At 41.7% G+C, this 24631-nt stretch overlaps 2 protein-coding genes across 2 annotated transcripts; both read right to left on the reverse strand.

Moving 5' to 3' along the window:
- Positions 1–3674: 3674 nt before the first annotated feature.
- LOC134185702 (receptor-type tyrosine-protein phosphatase delta-like) lies at positions 3675–9011 on the reverse strand. The gene is made up of 22 exons (XM_062653562.1): positions 8725–9011; positions 8561–8667; positions 8176–8468; positions 7829–8120; positions 7738–7768; positions 7540–7666; positions 7058–7476; positions 6859–6995; positions 6708–6792; positions 6565–6647; positions 6369–6503; positions 6186–6311; positions 5973–6121; positions 5774–5909; positions 5232–5381; positions 5069–5168; positions 4904–5010; positions 4699–4833; positions 4513–4632; positions 4293–4444; positions 4098–4233; positions 3675–4028 (listed from the first exon to the last, which is right to left on the reverse strand). Exons 1-22 carry the CDS (start codon positions 8945–8947, stop codon positions 3954–3956), a joined length of 3318 nt encoding a protein of 1105 aa, XP_062509546.1. The 5' UTR covers positions 8948–9011; the 3' UTR covers positions 3675–3953.
- Positions 9012–9713: 702 nt separating this feature from the next.
- LOC134185365 (uncharacterized) lies at positions 9714–15479 on the reverse strand. Its single transcript, XM_062653144.1, has 12 exons — positions 15343–15479; positions 15240–15297; positions 14463–14630; positions 14131–14189; positions 13531–13637; positions 13032–13466; positions 12647–12970; positions 12439–12585; positions 11079–11399; positions 10769–11023; positions 10385–10699; positions 9714–10323 (listed from the first exon to the last, which is right to left on the reverse strand). The coding sequence occupies exons 1-12, from the start codon at positions 15477–15479 to the stop codon at positions 9986–9988; spliced, it is 2664 nt and encodes an 887-aa protein (XP_062509128.1). The 3' UTR covers positions 9714–9985.
- Between the last annotated feature and the right edge of the window lie 9152 nt (positions 15480–24631).

Genomic DNA, 24631 nt, shown 5'->3' on the forward strand with positions numbered 1-24631 from the left:
GATCACTATAGCTAGGTCATGATTGTACACTGCATGTATACTGTGTGCATGGCCTATAATTCCTGTATGTATATTAATATTGACTTTGACAGGTCGGACCATCTTGCATCTTCAGATCGTCAAAAAGCAAGAAGAAGGCAATGGCTACACAATGCAAGTCAAAGTCTAAGATTTCTCGTACTTGCAGGCGGTCACCAGTAAATTTTTGATTTTTTTCTTTGACTTTTACAAAATAATATCACTATACATATTTTAACTGCTAATACGGTCTTGTTTCAATATCATTTTACGTCAAAATTGTAACATGGTGGCACCTAAATATTATATACTCGTGATCAGTTATAACTCTTGATCACAGAATGTCATCGCTGTAGTTTGTCTTCTTTAGTCTTTCTAACTTTTCTTTGTAATGAAAGCTTGCATATGTCCATTTAATTAATTAATATATATATATATATATATATATATATATATATATATATTAATCTCATTGCATATCTTTTGGGAACTGTCTATTATTTATATCAATATGTTCATTATGTTAGAAACTGCAGAGAAGATCTTCAGTTTTAGAGATGTCCACAATTTTGAGCGACGAACAAAAGAAGACGTACGCTAGTGCCACGAAACTGGAATTGATGTCGTCAGAAGTCTCTGAAATAGCAGTGATAACGAGCCACCCTCTGAGGGAGCCTCCACTGCTGGACGTTCACAACTCCTGGTCCGACCTCTTCCATGGAGAGCCATTGGAGCAACAAAGGAGTTTGAGTTTTTGGACAGAAAGTACGCCAGAAGGCAGACTCAGAGAGGAACGCGGTACCAAGAGTAAACGGAGCTCCATCTACCAGAACACGTCCGGGAATGACATTGTACCAGAATGGGCTATAGAAGACTTCTGCTAATTATAATACGTTTGATTTTAATATATGTCAAAGAACACGGACATATAGAGCTAGATCATTCAAATTTGCTGTTAACATTGTTGTCCATTGCCAAAGTTTGTTGAACTAGAGAAATAAATCACATAACAATTAATGTCAATCACCTGGTTAGTGTGTCTTAAGACTACCTATAGCTCATATTTGGAAAAATCTGTACAGAAACGTCGAACAGATCGTTCGCTAAGTCCCCGAAGTCCTGGAAACATCGTCTGTAATTCTTCACTGATGACAGCATGACTATTACCCTCTTCGACTCGCTTCCGAACAAAATCTTCGTCAACTTCGTCCATGGAGATCGAGAGTGGAGAGAATGCACGACGTGCCGTTATATCGTCAGATGATAGATACTGGCTGGGGCTTCCCCGTCAGATGTTTAGAGGCGTGGTCTAGATAATCCACGCAAATGTCCTCTAGCTAGATAGTTGCTTGAAGTCTTTCTAAATCGACCAGACGTCAACTTTCCAGTGTAGGCTAGACGTTGATCTCGTTGATTCTAGATGCCCTAGACGCGTGCCTCCATGCCAAGGGCGTCCCTCGCTCATCGCCGCAAGGAATGTCTCACGATTGAGCGTGACGGTTGACGAGAGCCAGGTGCAAGTGCTTACCGACTTGTTGTGAGAGGTCGGTCGCGTGCCAGTTGAGGCTTTCCTTGCATCTCTTAATTGCATTACATTGCATGCGTGCCAGAGGCGTGGCTGGGCGTGGCTAAGCTAGACGCAACTTTCGTCTTTCAATAGAATTGAATATTGAAGTCACCGGCGACCGCCCGCGCGGTGTCATTATACCGTTTATGAGATATGGCTCGCGCTAGCAGCTGCGGGTAACTTTCTATTTACATTTAGTACGGAGAAAGAAAATTGCATCGGAGGCTCTAATCTAATATTCATAATTTACGAAAATTGGACGGATGGAAAGATTGAATCTATTTGCAAAGTAAACGAATATTGAAATGACAATTGGTCTTCAATCAATTTCTATTTTCAATGTAATGGAATATTGTAAGAGCAAGCAACGCCAGTCAATTTTTAATTTGACATTCAATTTTCAATTTGTCTCAAAAATTAAAAATGGAATGGACGAATTGGCCACGCAAATTCAAAATTTAATATTTAATTTTTAAATTAAATTGAATAATGAATTTAATATTGAAAATTGAACTAACGTGCTTGCAATTTCAATATTCAATTGCATTGAAAAAGGAAATTGGTTAGAAATTAAATGTGTTTTCAATATTCATTTTAATCCGCAAATAATTATAGTCCGTCGATCAATCAATTTTCAATTTTTAATAGAATTGAATATTGAAATTGCAAGCAACTTGTAGGCAATTTTCAATTTCTAATTCAATATTCAATTGTTGCCGGAAATTGAAAATGGAATGGACGAAATGGTCACGCACCTTCTAGGCTATTTTCAATTTCTAATTCAATATTTAATTGTTGCCGGAAATTGAAAATGGAACGGACGAAATGGTCACGCACCGTCCAGTCTTCCTTTTCGTGATCAAATTGAAAATGGAATGGACGAAATGGTCACGCGCCGTCCACTCTTCCTTTTCGTGATCAAATTCGCCTATCTTTTCTATAGGCGTTAAGCGTTGAGGAGCGTCCTGTTCGGCCATTTCAATCCCAGCTCTCGTAGCCATTGTTGTGTCGTTGGGCACGCGTTAGAGACACAATATCTGTTAATCTATTCAACGCACACTACTCTCGCTACTGTACTACTGTAACTGTTACAATCATAGACACGCACTTTATAGTTATGCACTACGTCATCTACTATTAATATACGACAACTTGAACTACCAATTATGTTAAGAAGATCTAAGCGGATTTGCAAACTACCCAGGCGACTGCATGATTACGTTCTGGAACCACACGATGGGGAGGATAGTGATCTAGTATATTGATACTCTGTATTGCGTAGTGCACGTTACTTTGATAAAGCACGCTATTCATTGGGTTCTACAAAGTAGACACACACAATAAATCAGACACTCTTGTGTTACGCTCACTCGGCTGTCGTGTTGCTACACGCGCCACCTTACAGCTGCATCACTTGTTTTCCTATTTACAGGAAGGCCTTGGTTTTAGCAGGACAGTTGCTAGTTCCAGACTCAGCCAGAATTCGTTTTGCTAACAAGAGCAAACAGACTTTGTTGTTTCCCCTCAAGCTTATTTGGCACTGCATCTTTATCCGTGGCCTTCATTGTCTTTGGTGGTAGCGGTGTCGGTTGGTCTGACTTGTCTCGAGCTCTTGTTGCAGAAGGCAATAGACATTTACTTTCAGTACACTACTAAAATCACACTCACTACTGTCGTTGCTACTAGGGCATTTTGACTGATTGCTAGCAGGCACTACAGGAACAAAGTGATTCGTGCGTAGAAATGGTTGGTGTAGCAGTGCGGCAGAGGCACACGACCACATGATGTGTACAGTTTTTGTGGCAACTCCTAGCCTTAGCGAAAACACGCCCTGTAGAAAGTGGCGATATCCTTCTACTCATGCATACCAGGAGCGTGCTGATATAGACAAAGTACCATTGCATCATAGTGTCTGAGTGGTTGTCTCCGGGCAACCAAGCACCAATTATTTGGGTGTCCGAAAAAATATTTGGTACGAATTTGTCAGACACTGAATTATCAAAATCAGACATGATGACTTGACCAATCTCACAACTGCAACAATTTTGGGATGTAGTATCTAGAAAGCTGCCCAGATTCATATCATCAATCCATGTACGCACGTTGTCTCATGTTCTAGATCTAAGGTTGCTGTTCAACAGCCTATACAATTCAAAAACACTAGAAAACAGTGCACAAAATAATGGCAATTCAGCGTTCTAGCTACTACTAAAGTCCTGGCTACCACGCATCATTCTTAACTACAAAAACCTAACTTACAAAGCAATGTCTACTAATTAGCACAAACGTCTGCACAAAATGCAGCATGACTAAAATACGGTTAGCCAAAAAGTTCTAGAGCTAATCATTGCCTACACAAACTGAAGAGTTACTTGAAGTTGGCATACGTGTCAAAGTTGTCAAGGTAGACCAGCAAGGCGTCATACATAAATCGATACTGTGTCTATAGAGGCAAACATTCTTAAATTCGTGACATGTGAAATGGTACACTTAAACATGCTAGTTGTCTCACCCAAGTCTGCACAATTTTTGGATGCTGAATTCGCATCGATCTAAGTTTCAAAAACACATCCACCACGCCCTCTACCTTCAAGAGCTCGACAAGCGACAGAATGCCACAGAAAGTTCCACTGCGACCAACACCATTGCTATATAAAAGTCAGGCTAGTTACTACATACTATCAGTCATACTGTATTTGGTACTCACTTGCAATGAACGATTATAGCTTTGTTGCCAGTCCCTTGCTGCCATTTTTGCAATTGATCCTGCATGTCAAACAGTTGCTCTACTGTTTTGGGATTACTGTTCTCCGGCCATGCTGTGTAGTGGAACTGGGTTATGATCTTTGACTGTGAACCCTGCCCATACACAACACGCATAATGTCAATCGTTCAGTGCCAATACACTTTTAAGTATAGCTGTTGACCTTGCTCAGGTTAAATTTGCGTATCACATACTCTCCCAGATTTGTCTCTTTCGACAACTGAACAGTGTACTGACCAAACTGAGCACTGCCTGATGCTGGCCAATACTGGTGACACATCTCCTGCAAAAATTACACAAGCAAAATGCACCATACTTTCAGACAATCATTGTAGTCAATTGTAGCAACCTCTCCATTTTCTTGCAAAGACGCCAGCATGACAATTGACACACAATTTTGTTCCCACACCATTTTCCAAAAGTCTTCTGTAGTCTTAGCTAGTGGCCCTTGTGTAGTAATATATGCATCACGATGACGATAGCCCTAAACAGCCACAAGTTAATGTATCGACTGCAACCGTTGTTAACATAATGTACGAATAGCATAGTCATACATTCAAGTAGCTGGCATTTATGTAGTCGGCTCCAGCCTGAGTGTTCACATACTCACTGTCTTGGGATTCTGTTTCCTCCAGACGAAGAATAACTCGCTGCACATCCACTGTAAACCACAACAACATTAGTTTCTATACAACAACAATGAAAAATCATGATCAAACAAGGCAGTATGTCCTGGTATCTGTTCTTCACTGTTACAGCAGGCTGTGAGCCTGCCTTACAAAGCTGCTTATCCATTTGTAGCCCTGTTGTTTGCAGCACCTGATGTCAATACAATATATGATAGCAACAATTACCATCTCTTATGTAACAGACTTTGCTTACTTGAAAGTGATGTTCAAAACCTGTCTTGCCTGACTTTGCATCTTTCTTCGACAGTTTGGCAACGGCAGTACGAAGATTTTGAACAGGAATCTGGGTATTGCCACAGGTCAATGCTTCAAGCACAGCATCGTGGATAAAACCATATTGAGCCTGTTGGTAAACAACACGACATTGCCATTATTAACTTATAGTGAAAACTGTCACAGTGGACTGTAAACAATTTCTTTAAACCACCTATATTCTATATACAACTGCTAAAAGAAATATGTTGTGGTGCTTGGATAATGTGTTTAGATGGGTACTTATGTCAATTGTTATAGATTGCAAAACATCCAACTAAAGTTAAGAAGCCTACTTCTCAGCTTTCATAAGTCTTGAAATTTACCAAACAGAAACTAATGCCTTGTGTATATCTTTCAGTACAATACAAATTAGTAGTACGTACAGCTCCCTGCATTATAATTACATCCTCCACAGCTACCAACAGAAACTCTTGACATCAACTGACAAGTTCCAAACTGCCTTAGTGCATGTGCACAAACCTCAGTCTGGACCATATCTTGACGCTTTGTCCTCAGAGATGCAACACAGCTGTAGATATCAATGGGCCCGCCATCTTCAATTCTCTCCATCATTGTATCAATAACTATAAACGTTCCAGTTCGACCAACACCAGCACTAGAAACCCGATTTGCATGAAAAAGCAATGCTTTTACCATAAACTCACCCCTAGCTCTATACCTGCAGTGAACAACCATTGACCCTCGATTCTTAGGATATTCACGATTGATTCTTCTGATAAAACTCAGTAGAGGTGTAGCAAATTTGGGTACACCATGATCAGGCCAAGCAGTGTAATGGTATTGTGTTACCACTCTCATCTCTTCACCCTGACAACACAATCAACCATTCATGCACCAACACTCTTTGTACTGGACATCTTAAGAAACTTACCAAAGCTAAACTGAATTTACGAATTTCATAATCAGCAAAGGAATCTTTCTCCAAAAACGTGACCAAAAGGCCATTGTAGTCCACAGATTCATGCATGTTCTTAGGCCAATACTGATAACATTTAATCTAAAAATTTAAACATTCTTCTGCAAATCTGAGTAACATAATGACAAACCCATTCACCTTATTCTTTTCTATCAAATGAGTAAGCATCACAATTGTAGGGACATTTTCCACCCAAATCATTCGCCAATTGTCAGCAGCAGTATGTTCCTGTGGTCCTTGAGATGCAATGTACTTCTTGGGAGTGCGATATCCCTATATACATTCACACAACAGTTAATTGCTTAATTCCTAGGTATTCATCACATAAAACAACATCAACAAAAGCAGCAGCAATGTAATCGCCGTTAGAGTTTGTCATCCCTGACAAAACCGGCAGCACAACTCGAGAATGATCATCTATACACATTGAAAATTACAATACTGAAGGCAAAGTAATGGTCCTCACAAGTTACACACAAGTCAAAATATTCTTGTAACGATTCAGTGACAGGTTTGCCAAGGCTACTTCAGCTGAAACATTATGTTGTATTTCTCCAAGTGCCTAATCATAAATCACATACATTATGGACAAATATGAGTTAAAGTGATACTAAAATACTAACAACACCTTAAATTCACTGGATATCCCAGCATTGTGATCTTGATGCATAGCTGCCACATAATCTGGAAATTCTTCAAGGTTGATAGAATGAAGGCCGGTTCGTGATTGGTGACTCTTAACTTTTGGCATTATAGATGGAGTATCTACAGAGTAAATTACACAACTTTAGACTGATCAGTGTACATCAAACAACCACATCAGTCACCTGCAGATGTCCAAACATTTGGTTTCTTTTCTGTTTCAGTGGCTGAACGTACAATTAGGTCTACAACCTGTTCATCAATGCCTGAACTGTTTGTCGCTGTGCATTGATACTTGCCACTGTCTGATGCCATGACATTAGCAATCTGCAAAGACTTATCTCCCAGAATAACAAAGTGCTCATCTTTCTCAGATATTTCCTTTCCATTGCGGAACCACTTGATGATTGGTTTTGGTTCTCCAGCAGCATCACAAGGAAGAACAGCAGTTGTGCCTTCATATGATGTCACTGATAGACTTTCACCAGAAATCACTGGAGCGAGAGGAACCTCGTCATATTCACTCTCCACTTGTTTGACTGACGAAAAAGCAATTTGTTGGTTAATGTACACACTGTCAGTCATTTTTCCTGAACGGCGTCTCCTAAATAACACAGTTACAGTTAAACTACATGGTTTATCACATGCCTAGCTGACAGTAAACAACCTTAGAACAACAACAGCAAGAATAACCAATAGAAGAAAAATGATGCCACCAGCTGCAGCACCTGCAATTGGAGCCACTGAACTTGATCCTCCCTTTGATGGTAACTCTTCTGCCTTTGTCAAAACTCCTTCGTGTCAAAAACAATCAATATTACTGTAATGGAACTACAGGTAAACCAAATAACAATAATCATCTTACTTAGTGGTTCACCAATTGCTGTTTCTTTCATCTAGAAATCAAAATATATAAGGTTTCTCAAAGGTATGTAGTAATCCACATATCATCATACCACAATTCCATTATCCAACATTGCAACCACACGAATATATATAAAGTAAGTCGAATCAGACTTAAGTGGAACATTTTTGTACTCATTGTTTTCACCAGAAGTTGAATCGTTTCCAATGGTAAACTGCTTCCCTTGTATGTTCTGTCTGTAAATCATGTAATTGTATCGAGCTGTTACATACCATGTGTTGTCTGTGCCCTCTTGCTCATACGGTCCAACAGTACGTGGTACATCAGATACCAAAGGAGCTTTAGATCCAGTGGTACCCTCATAAACAATAATATCAACATATCTAAAATATTGTCACGTTAAAACATTCACAAAACAATGAAAAAGTCAAAACATACTCTATTGGACCATTTTCATCATTCACAGTAGGAGGTACAAATACTACAGATGACGTTGATGATGCAACATTACTAGGTAAAGGTTTGTCTGGTATCTGAGGAGAAGCTGCCAGTGTGCGCACTATAATCATGTTACTAGGGGAACTTTCTGGATTGGACTTTGCGTTATTCGTTACTGTCACATATACCCTGTACTCAGTATATGGTTTGAGGCCCTTCAAGGTGTATAGGTTTTCACGACTCTCAATGTCGGGACTCTTGCTGTACGAAGCATTACCAATACTGTTGTAAACCTGCACAGCAAAGTTTAAACAATCATTTGCAGTCATGAGCATGTATGCACATGCATTCATGCATCTACTCGTCTAAACACAACTTTGCTTACAGTGTAGTATTGAAAAGCACCATCAAAGCTAATAGGCCTCTCCCATTGTAGAGTAACTGAGCTTGCTGTCACATTGGAATTTCTCAAATTTTGAGGTGGCGCTGGTGCTAAATCAAGAGAAACCAGTAATAATAAAGTATACTAAATATTGAAAGTAAAATTACTTATAGCAGCTGCCATAACAGTAATGGATGCTGCTGGTCCAAGACCAACTGTGAAAGCTTGAACTGTGACATTATAATTTGTTGAAGGTATTAGACCACCAATCTCTTGACTATGCTCTTTCACAAAATTAAAACGTGTTCTGTTTCCAGTACCATCTGACAGCATGTATTCAACAATGTAATATCTAATAACTCCATTTGGTGTTTCAGGTTCACTCCACATTACAGTGACTGCATGTGGTGGATTGGAAGAATAGTACAGGGAATGTGGTGCAGTTGCAGGAGCTACAAAACAACAACAGATACATAGTCTGAACACAGTCAGTTAACAGTGCAGCAATATACTACAGACACATTCATACAACATCATGATTACATCAAGCAATGTCAGTATTCAACAAGTCAAAACTAAATGCACATTTCAGCTGCATCTTAATTTAGTTGCTCCAGTTTTAACAGGCCCATTTTCTATTTACAACTAAACTACAGTAATTACGGTAATACCAGAGCATCACTTATTTGATAAAACTACAATATTAGACAAAATAAAACTACAAGTCAAACACATGTAATCTGCCATCAGATTTCCTTGCTCTCAGATTATGGTTTCAGTATTTTTAAAGCAAAAACAGCTCTAATGCTCTAGAATAACCTGGAGTACATAAAAAATACATGTTGACTAACAAAGGTACTTAGGCTCAACAAGTAGCCAACCAATCTTCAAACAGATGAATCAGATTTTCTCCTTTCATCAATCACATGACAACACCAGATAGTAAGACGATAAGCATTTACTGGTTGTCTGATGTTGTGTATTATGTATGTTCGTTGTCAAACATGTACTGTGTATTATGGCTGCTTACAAATCTTCTACAAACCATACATATACATAGTAAGTACATGCCACCCAAGCTACAAGTATGCAACACTACTCTTCTACAAAAGTTTCACATATAATAGCATCTATTGCCCTCAAACTGCTTTACATCATATGTGCCTATCACAATAGTTGGACCGTATAGGCTGCTAGAAAGTTACACAATGTGGTGCTACAAGTAACTACAACTACCATGCATTACTAGGCAATCAACCAAATGTATTTGCTGATCTTTATTACAATGAAGACAAATCTGACAATTGTGCTAAACCACTAGCAATAAATAAAACAAAAAACATACTTGTCATTACTGTAACATACTTCTGCCTGCAAGCAACTAACTTGAATACGACACATCTTCAAAGTAAAGTATACCAAGCCACATCATGATAAAAACTTACAATATTCTGATGTGTTGGCAACAATGGCAGTACTTCTTTGTCCTTCCAACACCTTACCATCATGAGACCGAACGTTCACTGCTGCCACCTCAACACTGTATTGTGTAAATGGAGTGAGCATTGTCAAATTGGCCCATGTGGCTGTTACATTCAGTATCTTGTACCCATCCACATCTCTCACTTGACGAACACCAACTGGTTTGTAGTAAACAAAGTAATAGCGAGGAACACCATTAGGTGGACTGGGAGGTGACCAAGACACAACAAACCAGTGAGCAGAAGCATTTCCTGATAAACTCACTAAATTGGGAGAACCGGGATCTAGTAAATACAGCAAATCACACAATCACAAAATAAATCCTTAAATTAGAAAAAACTTTACAGCCTTCAGCAGTAGTCACAGATACCACATTAACAGCTGCCAAACTTCCAGGTTCATAGCCATGCCTGTTGCTTGCTGTTGCTCTAAAGCTGTAATTTGTAAATGAACTGAGACCAACAACAACAAACGGTTGAGAATCAGTAGCACTGAATTCTCTTTCTTCCCACAGTATGTTGCTGGTGCCATCATCCAACTGATATTCTATACGATATTCAGTTACACTTGAGTTTCCATTTTCAAGACAGTTGACTTTGACATTCACTTCAGAGTCATTATAGCTTTTGACTGACAACACAAGACATCTCTGTGGAGGACCTAAAACACACCACATATAGTTAACTAAACATACAAAATGTCAACAAACACGTGCGAAAAGAACGTTACCTTCAATTATCAACTGTACTGATGCCCTACTGGACTTTGCACCGGCTTCAATAGTGTTACTAGCAATACATGTGTATGTCCCTTCATCCTTAAATTCAAGTGATGTTAGTTCCAGAGTAGATCCTTTTGCACTTTTGCCACCTCTCCATTCATAATCTGGAGAGGGATTACCAACAGCAGAACAGTTTAAAGTGATACTCTGTCCTTTCACTCCTACTGGATTGGATGGTCTAATTTTAACAATTTCAGGAGCATCTAACAACACATCACTCATAACAATGCACCATGAAATGGTACCAAACCAACTCACATTTGACATCAACTGATGTAGCTGAAGATATATCACTAGCACCATACTTGTTAGAAGCCCTGCACTTGATTAATCCTGTATCTGAACGCTTCACAGGTGCAAAAATCAATTTCCCAGTAAATCTGCCCAAACCATCATGATTCGTTGAAGTTGTTACTCGAGAGTCTAATGCAATAGCTGAATCAATTCCATTCTCTTTTCTGTACCATCCAAATGTAATGTCTCCACTCAGACCAGAATACTGTGAAGCTGTGCAACTCAACTCTTGCACGGACGACTCATCAAAAGAAACTCCTGGTGACTGCCCGGCTGTTGGTACACCTGCAATCATATCGTAAGCTTAATATAATAAAACAGTAACAGATACTAGTATTACACAACAAGTTCAACTGTGCATTAACACTAGATAATGATAGCATAGATCATACATGTAAATGCCACCATGTCCAAATAGCATGTAGTTTTTATCTGGTCATTGCGACGTAGTGTTACAACCTAAAAACCGCATTACCCAGTTTCATGACGCAAAAATCAAATTTTTTTATCACAACTGTGTTTTCATACAATTTCTGCCTCGGGTAATAAAAACAAAGTAGGGATAGCTGTGTACTGTACTAGTAAGCTAGTGCTTGAAGAAATAGGGGTTGAGACGTTCGTAAACAAGTACTCATACTTTACATCTGAAACCAATCTTCCACAATTAAATCCCTACTTCACTCATCTTTGCTTTGAAGGTGGCTGTTTGGATAGGAGTGAAGTAGGAAATTAATTGTGGAAGATTGGTTTCACATGTAAAGTATGCCTACTTGTTTGCAAAAGTTTCGACCCCATTTCTTCGAGCACTAGCTTAACGTACGCAGTCATCCCTACTTTGTCTTTCATTTATTACATAAATCTTTTTGTAGTCTTTTGGCTTTCCTTGTGCTGCTTGATGTTGGTCTAAAGTTACTGCATTATAGTGGTACCGTGATATCACAAAATTCCAAGAGACCCAACTGCTCCTTTTGCTATGTCAAGACCTCGTATTATGTGCATCTGGGACTCATTGCTCAAATTCAACAAATGCAAGGCTAAACAATCTTACATAGTTCTTCCATCTAATTGTCTCTGGCTACAAAAAGCTGATCTAATCGTGGCAAGCATTGATTGAGAATTCTGTATGTAGCAGCCACATCTTTCTGTGTGCTCTTTCATTATAAGCAAGTTTGTTACACTGAAAGTCTTACGATGATGAAATGTATACAATTAAAGACATGATATCATGCCTAACTTTGCAATATTGAGAATTTGTTGCTGCAATTAACAAACCTACATCTTTACCTCCATAACACACCAAGCACACAAATCCCACTGTCCTTACATGGTGGTTCTTTGCTGTCACACTTCTCAGTTGGCAACCCCACACAGTCCATTCCATTGTGTTGCTTAAGACGTGCTCGTGTACGAGTACGAGTACCAAAACTACATGCCGATGTACAATCTGACCATGAGCTCCATTCACAGTTTACTAGAAACAACAAAACAATTACTATACAACACTAAACACAACTATGTTTCTGTATTTATACCATTGACGTTCAGTGTAAATGACTTTGACACTACAGAGCCATTAGCTGCAGTATATTGACATGTATACAGGCCCTTAAAAGAGACACTAGCTGACTTGATGTAGAGCCGCTGTACACCATTCTCATACACCTGATATACACTCTGTGCACTTGGAGGTGGTACATCAATAGTCATGTTGTGTTTCCATTGCAAGAGAGCATTAAAGTTGGTCTCATCAGGACTGACACCACAATCAATAGGATTAGAGTAATCTTGATTCTCATCAACTGCCACACTTTTTCCCTCAATATGCTTAATATTGTCTAGAATAGCAATCTCCAATTCTACAACAAAAAGACATTTTACTCTCATTCAACACCTACCTACACCACAACATCATCTAACCATAGTTGAAAGCCACCTCGCATACTTGAAGAAAATGACTTCCCACTTTTCTCTGTAAATTAATGTATCTTCCCCAAACTGGTGGACTGCAAGAAACATTTCTCCAAATCAGAGAGGTCGCATCTGGAGCCTTACCACACTCATGGTTGTCATTCCCGTTGTTTGTTAAACTGTTACCAACATAAACATAGACACTTGTAAGTTTACCAGAATACAGAACAGCTTGAACACTTGAAACAAAATATTCTTTCTTCACGTCAACACGAAGCCAAGGATAAGAAGATTGAACTGTAGCAGCACATAATACAAAATCATGGTTTGATTTGCCATCTATTGCTAATTCAGCAAAGAAGCCAGGTGATGAAGCAGTTTTGCGGAAGACTGAACTCATAGTCACTGTTGCTCCTAAACTGACAGCTAGATTGGTTGCCATACCTACATCACATAAACATTGAACACAAAGCAACAAGTGTGACTTCCACCATAACAGTAATCATACAAGATGTGATTATGCAGATCTCAGTTGATGGTCCTGTACAAATCTGACCACTCATTGTCGCAGCTTGACTAATCTGCCGAGTTCTGCTGCCATTTCCACATTCAACACTACATGAACTCCAACTACCCCAACTGCAATCCACTGGAAACACAACACAAGACAGTCAATACAATATTATTCATTCAACAAATTTACAACTCTCTTCGTAGATGATGCCGTAATCATTACTTCAACAATAAATAAATGGTTACTTTACATAGTAAATGTAGGTTAACATCAAGAGTAGAAGACTACAGACGCTAGCAAAGCTCTGTATTGTTCATGTAGCCGGTGAACTATGTATTAATACAAATGACTGTGACAGAGTAGCATTGTTCGGTTAGCATTGTATAGCTGGTAGCTTTCTTGGTATGAGTAAGTGCAGTAATCGTTCAACCCAACGAGCATCGCCCCTCACCCCTCACTCTTCCTCTGTTTCTGGAAGAAATTGCTTCGCTTTTGGACATATCAATTTGCTTGCTCCTAGAGCAACACCATCTTGTCTCCACTGGTTCCAGACGGGGATGGATTAAGCAACTGTACGCTGTTTTTCCTACTGACAGAGCTACTACAACTAGAGCCAGCAGCAGCTTTATCCACGGAGGTGGCGACGGAAACGCCTACCGTGGCCATACAAATTGACAGCACATCGCTAGAGACAGTGATCCAGTCAGCAGTACAAGCTTTGGTATCTGCATGTCTGAAGCTATTAGTCCTAGTCTCAGTCTTTCGCAGGGGTGGTGGAGCGAGTCGCAAGTTGCAAGTTAGGGGGCATAAAAGGACATCGGAGTACATGGAGTAGGGTGAGCTTTCAGTACGCATTTCCTGTTGAGAAGTGCTTTCCAATGACAAATTGAGGGTAATTTCCCCCTCTTCCCCCAGCTCCGCCCCACTGGTTCAAGATCCAAATCAGACTCTTCCTGCCACACCACAGGAGAGGACCGTACCCGAACGCGGAGTCGCAGTTGTGGCAACCAGAATGACAGCAGCCACAGCTCTCGCTCATCATCAAGATACCGATCACCACACAAACGACGATCTAGATCGACCAGTCCCCGTTCCTGCACAAGATCAAAATCATATTGTCCTAGCCCTTACACATCTCTTCGCCACGCATAGACGGAAATTGGATCTAGTGATCAACCGGCATCCTGGATGCTATCTAGGAGGACAAAGAGGAAGATATTAGTAGGTGAATACGTTGAATTGTACACCATACTTACTGAAGTAACAACTAACAAGGGTGGTGTCCCCATGGCAACAAAAGTCTCGATCTCCAGCTTAAAGCGCAGACATGTCCGCAACATCAGTTCGTGATTTCAGGCTTGGTCTGCGCACATGGCTACTGTACTACTAGCGAATTTGGCTCGAGGTTACAAACTTAATCGGCTACCAGTCTATAGTCGCTCAAGCTAGTTCGGAATACCAAACCTCAGCCTGGCTGAAATATGATAAACCATTTCGTTATTTTGCCGTGCAAGATTGGACATGATCAACCACCACCTGTGAGCTCAGTGCTTCACAGGTCGCGCAGCAACCTCTATCACCTGCTATACATGTGGCAAACAAGGTCTCATAGCAACAGACTGTACACACACCGACCAGTCCTTTCATCTCTCCAGGCCAGCAACTGCATCTTCACTAACATCTCCAACCCCCTTTGGGCAAACCCAAAATCTGCCGAGACTCTTCAACGCTGGTCGCTGCAAGAACCAAGTGTCACCAAGCCTGTGCAAATACCCACACAAATGTTTTACCTGCCACGCCGATCACCCAGAGGCCACGTGTTCCCTCAAGGGCACTAATAAACAAGCATAAACCAAACACTCCACTTCAGCCTGAGGTTTTTGCAGTGTCCCTACACAATGACCCTGATCGCATGTTCGTTGAATCACTGCTTTGGTCGCCATGTCATGGTTTCAATCTTGGCTACACTGGTGCACGATAAGCCTGGTTCACAGTACGATGCTACCACGATCGTCTTGCGAGCGTCCTAAACACTGAAGATGAGCGAGCGTCAGCATCACATTGTGAACATGTCAGCGTCTGTGATGCTCGCCTAGTGTCCATAGACAATGCTGGAATAGAGAAAAGTTCTAATTGAGCGTCCTATCCGGAAGTGAACCAGCGTCCGATGACAGCACATGCTCATTTTCAACCAATCGAAAATCAGTCAGAGCAACTGGCCGTATCTGCGATATTCTATTTGTTCAAATGGCATCGATAAAAGTTTTTCATTGAGTGTGTGTGTGTGGTTTCCCTGCCTTTGGCAAGTCCAGTCAAAAAACTACAAGGACCTAAAAATGAAAGGAAACGCTTGAGACTACGGGGCAGCAGCAACAAAAGCAAAACGTCATCGTCCATGTCTTGTCGCGAGTGTAAACACGTGGTTACTTTGCAGCACAAGACCACTGTTGCAGTGTGTTCAGCAAGGGCTCGATTTAGAATGCAAACGCGGCCACATGGCTGGCCCTTACAAGACACCCTTTGCCAACTCTCCAGTGCTCTGGCATAAGTGTTGTTCCAAAGAAAAACAATAGCTGGACACTGATTACACACCTCTCCGCTCCTCGCGAACTTAGCGACGGCATTGACCCGGAGGTGAACTGAACTGACGCTGTCCAAGCTTTGAATATTTTATCCTCATTGTCATAATTGTGTTTCTTTTGACAGACTCAACAAGTGCCTGTTGAAACATTAAGAGTACAATAGACGAGTTTTATCAATACTAGTAGGTGCCAAAGTTGATAGCGAACCGTTCAGAGCTCTAGCGCCAGTAGACAATAATACTTAGATAGTTTACTGTGATTGCAAACATATTATTATTAAATAATGATTAACATCACTCGTAATACACTACTGTTTTGTAAGCAACATGCCCGCTAGTTTCGATACCGCATAGACATGAGACAGCGTGGGCTTCAATGGGGCAACGTGACAGGTTGTGAGGGATTTGTGAACAACGGGGTTAACCAGAGTGGTCAGCTCACACGTTGAGCTCCAACAAGTGGGGTGAACCCAAGAGGTCACTCAGGGTGACGTTGGAAGATCAACGCCCATTGGAACAACCATGTATTCAAGCTCAAGAGGTCAGTCAAGCTGACGTTGGAGACTGTCCCACCTCACTTGAGCCCAAGAGGTCAGTGGAGTCGACGTTAGAGGCTCAACACACCATCACAGAACCCATTCCATTTAATGATGTACTTGAGGCCACTGGTTTGTGCCGAAGATGTTAGCCGCTTTGACGTTGCAACCTGAGTGGAGGTACTCGTAATGTTGGGCCAAGACTGGCTTGAACAAGGCCCCTTCCCCAAATGGCACGCTACCCCAAAGAGAGCCAGAAGACTGCGTGTCTACCAGAGCACTGGAATACAGCCTGAGACCATTAAATTCAACAGATATGAGCATTAACCGTCTCTATTGTGAGTAAATGTGAAAGAAAAACATGTCAGTCAGCAAACCACGGTGAAAAGTTGGTAGAAATGTGGAGCTTTAACGAGCGTGTTTGCCACAGAAGAGAGGGCCTTGCCATTCAGTTAGATGTATCATTGGTAGCAGTCTGAAGACCAACAACCGAGAGTTTTGATCAGCCAATCTGGCAGGACCGGCAGGTGCAGTTGTTGCTGCTCCGATCTAGAAGCTGTGACCTGCATAGTGGTCTTCGTTGTACCCCAATTTGTGTAGCAAAGACCGAAGCATAGAGGTAAGACGCAGAGGGAGTGACAAAGGACTCGTCTGCGTGTGCAAATAGCGGTAGATCCGAATGCTCTCGGACAGGCTAGGTAGTTTTTCAACGCCTTTACCGTACAAACTGAATGAAGTGTCCGTCTAAGAAATAAGTCAACGCCCAAGTGGAATGGTCCGTTTTAGAAGCCTTGATGTGCAGCCGATACCCGTTGCTGTCGGTTGTGAGATCAGAGCGTGAATTCTGAGCACCGAAGAAAGTCAAAGAAGGCCGTGGTAAATGCGGCCCAGTACATCTGATGGTCGTTGGTTGATTGGTCAAGACATTCTCACAGCACCGATTTCACTTGACCCATGATCTTGGTAGTAATTGGAAGAAGAGGTTTTGGAGGTAACTAAAGTACGCAGCGTCTGATGCCTTGGAGGACGAGGGAAAGGCGAATAGAAGTTGCTACGGGGTCTAGCATGCCTGCGAGTTGATGATGCTGTTTGATGCCAGCCAGATATACCTTCAGCGTCTGGTACTGCACCTCCGAAGCTGATGACATGACAAACTAGACAAAAGATGACTCTGAGGCTGGAAATGATGACCACTTCCTGTCTGCAGAACTCCGTATACTGTGACACGCCTGTGTTACAGGTTTGTCGTGATGAGGCGGCGATGCTTTCGTTTAGAAGAATGTGGCTGCTGATCAGGGAGACCAATGGTGATAGCTCCCGCAGGCAGTGCAGTTGGCCGTGGTGCTGCCCGAGGTGTCAATGCATGGAACTTGGGCATCTGTGTGCGAGACAATGCATCAACAATTACGTTAGAAACGCCCAGAATATGTCTAATGACAATATAGTTAATGTTTGCCACCATAAAAACAAGCATCGAACGAGTGCATTAGACTGGGGCAGCGGGATGAGCCTTGTTGCCATAAGTCGACTATGCTCTGGTTGTCACAGTGAAATAAAACCCGCTTGCCAGACCAACGCTTACCCCACGTCAAACAGGCAACGATGACAGCAAACAATTCTTGCCATAGACTTCCCTGATTCAAGCGTCTGGCGCAACTGCCAGTCATCCCGGATCCAGGCTCAACTGCAGTAGCGCCAAAACCGTGTGAACCGGATGTATCTGTGTAGAGCTCCATGTCTGCGACGGCAGGGAGATGGACATCCAGCATCATTGCAACCCCATTCCAGGACTGTAGAAAGCGATACCACCATGGAAATCCTTCCTAGTTTTGCTGTCAATGTAGACATGGTGATGACTCAATCGGACGAAGGATGCCAGGTCGATGAGTCGTAGTAGAAAAATTTGGCCAGCCGGAAAGACCATGCAAAACTAAGCTTACCAATTATGGATTGTAAGTCGCACTTGGTCGCCTTATGGTGTGACAGACATCGGGGAATTTCATCCATAAGATCCCTCAGTTTTTCAGAAGGTAACGTGGCAACCAGCACCTCTGAGTCGAGTTCAATGCCTAAGAAAAGTTATGGTTGTAATCAGGCCTGTTTCTTTGCTTGGCTCCATCAGTACGCCCAGCTGATGGACTTTGTCCTTCACCCGTGTCATGGATGCATGGCAAGTGGAGTTGTCAGGTTCAACAAAGAAGAAATCATCGAGGTAGTGTAGAACACGATTAATGCGGCAATCATTTACTAGGATCCATTCAAACGCGTAAATAGTTCTGGTGATGAGCATATACCGAAGAGCAAGCGCTTGTCGAAGTAGTATTGGCCGTCCCAATAAGCTCTCAGTAGGTCCCAATCCTCTCGGCGGACAGGGCACAAACGAAAGGCATGTTTCCAGTCCATGCTTCACCATCCAGAAACCCTGACCAGTCTGTTACACGAAGACAATGGTATTATCAATTTTCTTGTACCGCAAGTGGTACTCCTCAGGGCCAATGCCGTCATTAATACTAAGTCCACGAAGAGCAAAGAGGTGCATAATCAGTCTCCAGCTACCGTTTTTCTTTGGAACAACACCTATGACACAGCACTGGAGAGTTGGCAGAGGGGGTTCGTTGTAAGGGCCAGCCATGTGACCGCGTTCGCATTCTAAATTGAGCCCAGCCCTTGCTAAACAATGACCTTAATTGTGCTCCAGTGTGGACTTTAGGTAGGAAGACAAACAAACCTAACGTGCACCAGTATAGCCAAGATTGAAAACGTGACACAGCAACCACAGCAGTGATTCAACAAACATATGATCAGGGTGACTGCGTAGTGACATTGCAAAAACCTCAGGCTGAAATGGAATGTCCAGTTTATGATTGTTTATTGATGCCCTTGCGGGAACACGTGGCCTCAGGGTGATCGCCATGGCAGATGAAACGTTTGTGTCGGTATTTGCACAGGCTAGGAGCAGCTCGGTAGCGGCATTGAAGAGACGGCAGATTTTGGGTTTGCCAAAGGGATTTAGAGATGTTACTGGAAGATGCGTTTGCTCACCTGGGGACAAAAGGACTGGTCAGTGTGTGCACAGCCTGTTGCCATGTGACCGGCTTGGCCGCATGTATGGCAGAAGATCGAGATTGCTGCGTGACCTGTGAAGCACTGAGCCCACAAATGATGGTTGATCGTGTCCCATCTTATGCCAGTGGTCCTGCTGGCAAAATAATGAAAGGCTCTATCGTATTTCAGCCAGGCTGAGGTTCAATATTCCGACCTAGCTTGAGCGACTATAGACTATAGACTGGTGTCCGATAAGTTCGTAACCCCACACCGGATCCGCTAGTAAGACTGTAGCCACGTATGCAGACCAAGCCTGAAGCAACGAGCTGATGTCACAGACAAGTCTGCATTTTGGACCGGACACCGAGGCTTTCATTGCCTCGGTGACCCCACCCGTGTTAGTCGTTACTTCAGTAAGTATGGTGTCAAAGCCAACATATTCACCTGCTAGTACCTTCCTTTTTGACCTCCTAGATAGCATCCAGGATGCCAGTTGATCGCTAGATCCAACTTCCGTCCATGCATGGCTTAGAGATGTGCAAGGGTTGAAAAAACATGATTTGATCTTGTGCAGGAATGCGACTGGGAGATCTAGACCGTTGCTTGTGTGGTGATCAAAACCTTGATAATGAGCGAGAGCTTTGGCTGTTGTCGTTGTTTGTTGCTCCAGTTCCCACAACTGCGACTCCGCGGGTACGGCCCTCCCTTCTAGAGTGGCGGGAAGAGCCTGTCCTGGATCTCGAACAACTGAGCATGAGACGAATAGCTTCAGACATGGCAGCTACCGATGCTTGTACTGCTGACTGGATCACAGTCTCTAGCTATGTGCTGTCAATTTGCGTGACCACGGTAGGTGTTTCCATCGTCACCGCCGTGGATAAAGCTGCCGCCCGTTCTGTAGTTGTTGTAGTCGCTCCGTCAGTACGAAAGAGAGCAGCAGACAGTCGTTTGATCCGTTCAGATCTGGAGCCAGTGGAGACAAGGTGATATTGCTCTAGAAGCAAGCGAATTGCAAGGCAATTTCTTCCGGAGACTGAGGAAGAGAGGAACGATGCTCGTTGGGTTGAACAACTAATGCGCTTACTCATATCAAGGAAGCTACCAGCTAGACAATGCTAACCAAACAATGCTAAACAAACAATGCAACGTTCTCACAGTTACATACCTGTAGTTCAACCGCTAGCTATTATTAACATTACAAAGGTTTGGCTAGCCTTTTTACGTAATCTTCTACTCCTGATGCTAACCTACGTTTACTATGTAAACTAACCAGTACACAACACTTAACTTTTTATGAAAAAAAATTATTGCCTAGCATAGTGAGGCTTCTAATCCGGGTCGCACAACAGAAAGGGGCGTATATGTATATATATATATATATATATATATATATATATATATATATATATATATATATATATATATACACACACACAGATATCTGTACACACGAACCTCAAATTTCTCCTCCCCAAGACCACATTTCATTATAAGACTTAATTCAAACAATCGTTTCCGTGTCCAACTACAGATCAGTATAGGAACAACTCGTGCAAGTGACCAAACAGCAACGAAAAAGCCTCATGAAGTTCCGTCGCCCCATTCTTTTGTATTGTAGCTAGGGATTATGTGTACTTGACAACACAGAAACACCTTCAGGAGCTGAATGCCACCTACAGTCAACTATTCACACTTCCCGTACTTTACTACAAGTTTGCATGTTTCCATGACAGGGTTTCAACTTTCAACAAATACGTGTACTGTCTAGCTAGGGTGCAGTGTTTCAGTAGACAGTCAGAAAACTCTTGCAACGTGTTACCCACCAACACAAGGTGCCTACGGATACCATAAAACTAGTTTAACAAATTACTTTAAAATGTTGCTAATTAAGAGTAAATGATGTAATACCTACTGTAAACCAAGTAATTTTTGGTAGCGTAAAAATTTCGGTACCTCCTGGATATTCCATTTCAGCACAGATCAATTTTCGATACATCAGTCGTTGAATGCTTGAAACTCCTGTGTGGATGCACAGCAGTTGACAGCAAGTAGGTATTACGCAATTGTGCGCAGCACAGCTGGTGTGTACAGCACAGCAGTTCATGTACTACTAGTAGCAGATAATTGCAGACATCACAAGTTTGACGTTATTAGTAGTGAGTGTGCATGCTACTACGTATTTTTTATTACACGCGTGTGTTGTTGAATTGCCCAACTCTAGCAAGCGTGCGGAATCACAAGCCTTCTGAAATAGCTAGAGAAGGCAAATCCAACTCTAAGAGGTGAGTTACGAAATACCAAGAACTGCCATCATTCCAGACCCCAACGTTGAGAAAACGGAACTGATGCGGCGGCATGCGCCTCAGCAAATGCAGAAATTGATGCTTCTATGTGTGAGACTGCCACAAGCAAAAGCAAAAGAATTCGTTTACAGTATTGGCAATACGGCTCTGAACTGCGTGCACGCATGGTGAGGTGTGTTGACTTGCATGGGCTGCAAGCAGCCTCGAGGCACTCTTCATCCAAGTTAGGGCATAAAGTCCCGTATACTACAATACCGTGTTCCCAGACATTGCTGCTGGCACCTTACACAAAAGTTAGGTAGAGATATATTTTCAGTACCTCGTAAGTCATACCAAAAATAAATCGCCACCGAAAATATCTTGGTTTACAGTATACAGAAACTGAAAATGACAATTTCAGAACTTGTTGCTATGTACCACATACATGCATATCATGTATAATCAACTACATTCACATGCACACACACACACCTGCACAAGTGACATGCACATACGTGTACACACACACACACACACACACACACATACACACACACACACACACACACACACACACACACACACACACACACAGATACACACGCACACACAGATACACAGACACACAGACACACAGACACACAGACACAGACACACACACACACACACACACACACACACACACACACACACACACACACACACACACACACCACCCTTATCTCTTACTGCACAGATATGAGCACACCAAGGCTTAATTAAAACACATTGGACACATGTCCTTCAGTCTTATCTCTTATCTTAAAAGAAAAGGACAATGAAATCATCAACACAGGACAATGAAATCATCAACACAGGACAATGAAATCATCAACATTGATTACACCTCATGAAACAAATATGAAGCCATACTGTCCCTGGCAACCATATCTATCTAATATGACAAAAGGTGCACCTTCTTTGCATTGTCTGGAAGAACAAGCAGCAGTGACAGAAAGACAAGAAAGTGTAGATGATCACCACTTTATTTACCCACAGACTGATGACTGTTTCTTTCTCATGATTTAATGCTTTGACTATGTAGATAAACTTGAAGTTAGAGATCTAACTATTTGAAACAGTGCAATTTCCTTTGTTTCTTGATAGTAACAGCAAACAACTATATTCTTGCTGCAAGCAACATGTGACACTACATGTATAGAATTGGCCAAGTGTAAACAGGACTAGCATAGATGTATTTGAGGTGTCATCCTTGTGTTAACAATCACAGCAAAGTAGACCTTGACTGGAAATTTTGCAGTAAACAAACAAAAAAACAAATCAGTTGTAATGTCAGCCATGAGCCGTACAAAACAACTCTTTCTTAAAAGTCACGTGACCAAGTGAGAAACATAATTGAAGAAGGCTGGACGTGCATATGTACGTGTCTATCTGTCTGCTTTAAAATGTGTCACACTTCCTATGAGATCAAGCCTAATCACAGAGCAGTATTCACATTTGGTCGTATGTGGCTACGACAATGGACAAACAAACAATACAAAACTGCCAACATTCATGAGAGGCCTTTCACCAAAACACAGGGCACAAAAAATTGGTCCAACTAGTTGTCGTCGTTTGACGAGTTTCCAAAAATTTTAGGTCGTAAAACATACAATGCAGTATTCCATACTTCACAATGGCATGCAACCAAGCGTATCCAACACACTACCGCTGAGCCAATGGATACCACGTGTTACACTAGTCAGAGCTAAGACATCTTCGCAGTAGCGATAGCTAATTAAATTAGAGATTAAACGTATACCACCTCTTTCTCAAAACAAGGCGAGGTTTCAACCAGACTTCCACATATCACATTGCGGAAGCTGCCCGTTTCTTGCTATTAAATCATATCTACCCTATTTCGACCTACAGGATTTACCATTGTCTCTGCTTCCTCGCGTGCTCCCTGGTCATAAACTTCATGCCTGTACTCTGTCGGAATCCTGAAATGGTTCTTATCCGGGATATCGGCAGCTTGTCCACGTATCTTGTTGGCGTAATAATTTATTACGCGTACATGTCATTGTACCACAAATGTCCCAATGCAAGCGTCAACCGGCGCATGTTTCAGTCCAATACAGCTATCCACCTGCATACTGAGAAAGCCATTACAAACTAGCATTCGTCTGCTATAGTCATCATTTGACGACCTAGACTTTAACGCTAGTCGTCACTTGTAAAATTTAACTCGTCATAAGACGACTTGACAACCTATTCTTCGAGCCCCGAAGAACAGTATAATCCATGTTTGTAATCACAGGATCTTGTTAAACACAAACAACTGAAACCTACACATCTGCAATGGCCAATGTAAAGGCAATCATTTTTCCAACTCACTAAAATTATATAGAATTAACTAACACAGAGTGATATCCACGTTCCATGTCTTGAATTTCACCATTTGACATGACGAACAATTTGAGCAAATTTATAAGATTGTAGTCACATGACATAATAATCATTTTGTACAATTTTAAATAGATTTATTTCAAGTAGCACATTCGAAAGCAAAATGGCATCTAAATTTGTAACACTTCGCAAGAAGTCAACAATTTCTCCAGAGGGACCATAATGTGGAATTGAAAGTAAAAACACATCTTCAGTTACTAGTG

This window comes from Corticium candelabrum, chromosome 10, assembly GCF_963422355.1.
Source record: "Corticium candelabrum chromosome 10, ooCorCand1.1, whole genome shotgun sequence".
NCBI lineage: Eukaryota > Metazoa > Porifera > Homoscleromorpha > Homosclerophorida > Plakinidae > Corticium > Corticium candelabrum.